The 5761-nt window shown below is 57.5% G+C and overlaps 1 protein-coding gene across 1 annotated transcript; it reads left to right on the top strand.

Moving 5' to 3' along the window:
• The first annotated feature begins 4003 nt into the window (after positions 1–4003).
• ZNRF4 (zinc and ring finger 4) lies at positions 4004–5421 on the top strand. The gene is given in 2 exon segments (XM_037165157.2): positions 4004–4327; positions 4330–5421. Coding segments are annotated over 2 exon segments (1416 nt in total).
• The last annotated feature ends 340 nt before the right edge of the window (positions 5422–5761 follow it).

Below are 5761 nucleotides of genomic sequence, written 5' to 3'. Positions count from 1 at the left end.
TCCTGCACCCTCTCCCCCTGCCCCTCCCCCTCCTCTACCTCCTCCTCCTCTTTACCTTCCTCCTCCTTGTCACTTCTGGGTCCCCAGTGCCCAGCCCAGAGCCTGGCACGAAGTAGGTGCTTAAGAACTATTTGATGAACAAAGAAATGAAATGAAATCAGTCAATGAACCCCAAGTGCCCAGGTGGCACCCCAAGAATGAGTCATGTTCTGGACGGGCAGGCCTTCCCCCATTTCAGGCTTCCCTTCCAATGCTCCTGCCCTGGGGAGACCTCCCTTGAGCGCCCCAGGGAAGGTGGCCCCTCTCTGTCCCAACGCCTGCTTAATTTCCCTCACAGCACTTCACACGCGGCCGTTATTCCATTTGGTGGTGGTTGGTTCCTTCATTAGTCCAGTTTGTTTATTGGCCATCTCCCCTTCTCTCAGCTAAAACGTAACCTCTGTAAGGCCAGGGGTGTTGTGTGGGCCACCGCCAACGACCCGGCAGCTGGCGCTTTGTCCTGCGTAGACAGAGCCCTCTCTCCAGCACTGTTTCCACCTCTGTAAGTTTAATTATTCCCACGTAAAAACCGGGGCCTCTGTTATAGTCTGCAGTTAGTTAGATGTTAACTGAAAGGGAGGGAGCACACCAATCAGAAGCAGATAGCTGATTAAGTCTGATTAAGATTTACAGTCACCCCGGGGGTCCACCCCTTTTTAAGGGGGGAGAGAGAAGACAGTACAGAGGGATGTCCTTCCACTGAGTGCAGGCACAGAAGCAGTCAAGATGGTGGCTGTAAAGGGGAGGAAACCCTGGCGGGTGTAGCTCAGTGGATTGAGCACAAGCCTTTGAACCAGAGAGTCTCAGGTTCAATTCCTAGTCAGGGCACATGCCTGGGTTGCAGGCCAGGTCCCCAGTAGGGGGTACACAAGTGCAATAATACATTGATGTTTCTCTTCCTTTCTTTCCTCTTCCCTTCCCTTCCCTTCCCCTCTGTCTAAAAGTAAATAAATAAAATTTAAAATGTGGGGGAAGAGACAGACCTGAGAATAGCTGAACAAAAAGACCAGCTAGAATAAAGACACAGCCCAGGAAAAGCCAGGAAAAAGACTGGATTGTTTGAAAGAAAGTCTGCTCTCTCTCAAGCCCAAGGAATTCTAGACAAGCTTAGCAAAGGCCCCAGCCTCTTCCTGGCATCCATGCTGGCCGTCGCGCAGCCAGGCCACTGTGCTGGGCTACCAGCGCCTTGGGTGGCGGGGCCATGGCACCGCAGCTCCGGGCCCTGGCCCTCCTGGTCCTGGTGGGCAGAGACGACGGCTGACAGCCGCAGAAGCTGGGCTTCTCTTGCAGCAGGACGAGACTAACCCACCTGGTCGTGGAGGAGGCACTGGGCATGGTGTACGTGGGGTGCCCAGGGGCGGGCGGACGACGTCAGCCAGCTGCGGTTGCTGGGGCCACCGGGGAAGACCCTCGTCAAGTGCGGCCGCCTTTTTAGGGGCATTGGTGCGCTAATAAATCTTGCCACTATCGCTTAAAATCTTCCTTTGCGTGTGTCCCTGCAATTCCTTTCCGGGGACACCGTGGAAGCGTTTCTTTCCTCCAGTGTCACTTGGAGCAGGGAAGATGGGAAGACAAATGAAGCAGTCTGACTGTTAATTTGCAGCTTGACGCCTGCCCCCATGGGGACCAGGCTGGCACACAGACAGCGGAGCAGGCGGTTTGAGGAGCCGGTCTCGCCGCCTCTTAGCCGTGGCATTGGACAGGGGTCAGATGGAGACAGAGATGCAGAGACAGGGGCATCGAAAGACTGAAACAAACTTGGAGAGAGAGGCGGGAACAGACGGAAACAAAAGAGGGGAAGACAGAGACACTGACAGAGACAGGGAAAGAGGCCTGGGGAGGGACCGTGTCGGAGATTCATCAAGAGACAGAAGTAGAGACGCGTGGAGAGGACAGACAGACAGACAGAGGCCAATCCACTGGCCGTGGATTACAGACCCCTTGTGGACCTCCCGTTCCTCGTGCTCCAGCACCTGTGGCAAGACTGGTCCTCACACTCAGTGCTGGGGGTGTGGGTGCCGCATACCCACCCGTGAATAGGCAAGCGTGTCATTCAGGTTAGCAGGAGGTGCACTTGAGGAAGGAAGGAGATGTGACTGACTTCTGGGGAAATTGGAGTGAAGACAAGACACGTCCCGTCACCCACCTGCTACGCGTTTTGTGTCTAAGGGTCGCAGGACGCAGACATCCCGGGGATGCTCCCTCTCGGCGTTACTGAAGGAGGTAATGCTAGCAACGTTCGGAGAGAGATGGGTGTAGAGCAGAAAAAGAAAAACTTGTAATTGTGTCAGCGTCTTTTCTGTGAGGTTCTGGAAGGCTCCCTGATCCCTGGAGGATCAGTGGTGTGGGGATAGGAACCCTTTCTTAGGCAGAAAAAGGGATGCATTTGTACACAGGGGCTCGGGGGCGTCTGGCCTCGGGCTCAGCCAGAACGAAGGGCTCAAATGGCGGTTTTAGGACCCGGGTCTCTCTGACCCTCTTCCGCTCTCCCGGGCAAGCCTGTGTTCTCAGACAGCACCTTGATTCGCGTTCCCAGATTCAGACACTGAGCCAAGGGTTTGAGGGCAAACTCTTTATTCTGGAAGTGAACTCAGGAAACTCTGGGAGGGAAGTGGGGAAAGGGAGATGGGAAGGGGGAGGCAGCCGGTGAAGGAAGCATCGTCAGGTAGGTTTCGGGGGTGGACAGCTGGAGCTCAGTCCATGGGGGCCTCTAGGAGGAGGTGAGGGACTTGCACCCCAGAGTTACCTCATTTGAGGAGCAACACAGACTGGGTATTGGTCTTTTCCCACCAGTCATTGTGGGTCAGGGGTATTAACTATCTGGGCTGTTGTGCCCCCTTACACCAAATTTATCCTCTCTCACCCTCCAGTCTCCCCGTGGTAAGTCCGGCCTTTGGCCGGCCTCCCTCAGATGCAGGTCCTGGGACAAGCGTGTTTTCACTTCCTGCATCTGCCTCAATGAAGTACAACGAACCGAAGAACTGGAGGGGCTGTAAGCTGGAGGTGGGTCTGTTCTGGGAGGGCAGCAGTCGTGTGTTATCTCATTTAATTCTCCCACCAACCGGTGCTGCTGGGTCAGCGCCTTAGCACTGCACCCACTTTACGGTGCTGGGAGCTGGGGCCCAGAGGGGTTGTGTGCTTACCTGATGCTACACAGCTGGTCAATGGCTGAGCCAGGAATCCAGCCGTGAGCAGGCAGCCCATCTGGGTAGGAGATGGATCCAGGGTGGGATACTTTGAGTATGAAAAGTGGTGAGGATGTAAGGCTGATGCCCAGAGTTCTGAGAGGAATGGGGGACAGTTAGAGACTCAGCTGCAGAGCAACCTCTAAAGTGAGAGAATAAAGCTTGTGCAGGAGACCTACCAGGCAGTGAGAACTTGGGCCCCCCACCCCTGCCAGCCCCACCCCGCCCTTGGCACTCTCCAGGCCCTCAGACCAAGCCCAGTTAGACTCTAAGTACATGTGAACTTGGACCTGAGTCATGAGAAATAGCCAGCCATAGGGAGAAAGGTCACTATAGATACAGAAAGTAGCCTGTGCAAAGGCCCTGGGGCAGGACCATGCTAGGCATGTTGTAGGAACAGCAAGGTGGCTTGTATGGCTGCAGCAGAGTGAGTGAGGGGGAGAGAGAGGATTTGGGTTTTAAGAACTGACCTCACAGGGATAGGGTGCCCTGAAAAATTCTGGGTCCTCCAAGGAATCTCGAAAGGAGGTAATATTGGCACTTCCCTTGTTGGGTCACTGAGAGGCACAAGGAGATGATGCTCATAGACCGTGTAAGTCCTGGCTCCACACCACTCGGGGCTCCAAGCCCAAGTAAGACCTGATGAAGTTGAGGAACTGTGGGTGCTCTGAGGCTTCCTTTTACAGAGGCTGCCTGGGCCCCTGGGTCAGGGACCTAGGAACTCTGTCTTGGCCACAGGCCCAGGCAGCCGGAGCTCTGGGGTAGAATGTAACTGGATGATGTCACAGAGGGCGGGGGCATCTGGAATCCTGGGGGCTCCTGGCCTCAGCGTCATCTGCCAGCAAGGCCACCCTGGTAGGTCAGTGCCTCCTGGGACCAGCCTTCAGAGACACGATGAAAACGTGCCCGCCACCAGAAGCCATTTCCATCTAGGGCCACCCAGGTCCCAGCTGTTCTGCTTGCCTGCCTCTGAGCCTCCCCTTGAAGCTCATCTCCCTTCCATCCTGGCCACAGCCCCTGGGAGGCCCCTCAGATGCCCAAAGGCCTCCCATCTGCCATCCCTGGTGCGACCAAGGCTCAATTCAAAGCAGGAGGAAGAGGGGGAGTGGGGGTGGCCATGGGGCGGCAGCAGCTGGCCCTGGCCCCAGGGGCTGCCCAGGCCTCACTGATCCTGTGGGCGCTGCTGGTACCCTCACAGGCGCTGGTGCGGGCCGTGCTAGATGGCAACTTGAGCACGGTGGACTTTGAAGATTTGCCAGCCATGTTCGGGACACCCCTGGCCCCCGAGGGTGTGCGGGGCTACCTGATGGAGGCCAAGCCGGCTAATGCGTGCCACCCCATTGAGGGGCCGCAGCCGGTGGCCAATGGCTCCCTGGGTGCCATCGTCCTCATCCGTCGCTACGACTGCACATTTGACCTGAAGGTGCTACACGCCCAGCAGGCTGGCTTCAAGGCCGCCATCGTGCACAACGTCCTCTCTGATGACCTTGTGCGCATGGCACACGTCTTCGAGGACCTGCAGCGCCAGATCTCCATCCCCGCGGTGTTCGTGGGCGAGGCCGCGGCGCAGGACTTGCGACTCATCGTGTGCTGCGACAAGTCCGCCCACGTCCTCCTGCTGCCCAACTACCCGCCGTGCCCCAACCTGGACTGCCGTCCCGTGCTGGCCATCTCCTGGGTTCTGGGCTGTGCCCTGGCCCTGCTCACATCCACTTTCCTGGTCCTGCGACACCTGTGGAACTGCCTGAGGTCCTGGTGGGCCTGCGGGCTCACAGCGGCCAAGACGCCGGCCTGCCGGAAGGCCCAGGTCCGCACCTTCACGCGGCTCAATGACACGTGCGCCATTTGCCTGGACGAATACGAGGAGGGCGAGCAGCTCAAGATCCTGCCCTGCTCTCACATTTATCACTGCAAGTGCATCGACCCCTGGTTCTCCCAGGCTGCCCAGCGCTCCTGCCCCGTGTGCAAGCGGTCAGTGCCCAGCACAGAAGACAGCTCTGACTCCACCATCGAGAGCATCGATGAGGACCCCTCCCTGCAAGGCTACCAGCCCCCCATCTGGGCCATCCAGGCCCGGCTGCGCCCCCGGAGGCTGGAGCTGCTGGCCCGAGCCAGCCCACACCGCCACTGCAGTGCCGCCTCCATGGGGGTGGCTGAGGCCGTGGGGTCCTCAGAGAGGCCCCCAGACTCACTCTGAGGCCTGCAGACCCTGGTTGGTGAAGATCGGGGTGGGTAGGGTAGAAATGAGTGTTTCTAGTCTGGAGAGAATAAAATGGGTTTGAAAACAGATTTTCGCCCTGGCTACTGTAGGGCTGCCTGGACCTCTGGCCCCTTGTGCCACCCATGTGACAAAGCCCTGCAGAGCCCAAGGCCGGCTGCTGTTGTCTGCAGGTGAGTGAGAGGATGTGGGCTGGGGCTGGGCAGGGGGGTGGGGCATTCAAGGTCCCTGTGTTCATTTGGCCTCCGTTCCAATCCTGGGCGCACGGCTGCTGATTTTGGATATGTTTATTCATTATTCATTTAAACCTTTTTTTAAA

The sequence above is a fragment of the Artibeus jamaicensis genome, unplaced genomic scaffold (assembly GCF_021234435.1).
Source record: "Artibeus jamaicensis isolate MK-2021 breed Jamaican fruit bat unplaced genomic scaffold, CSHL_Jam_final scaffold_537, whole genome shotgun sequence".
Taxonomy (NCBI): domain Eukaryota; kingdom Metazoa; phylum Chordata; class Mammalia; order Chiroptera; family Phyllostomidae; genus Artibeus; species Artibeus jamaicensis.
Note: the sequence above shows the minus strand (reverse complement) of the source record. Positions and strands in the feature narration are given on the sequence as shown.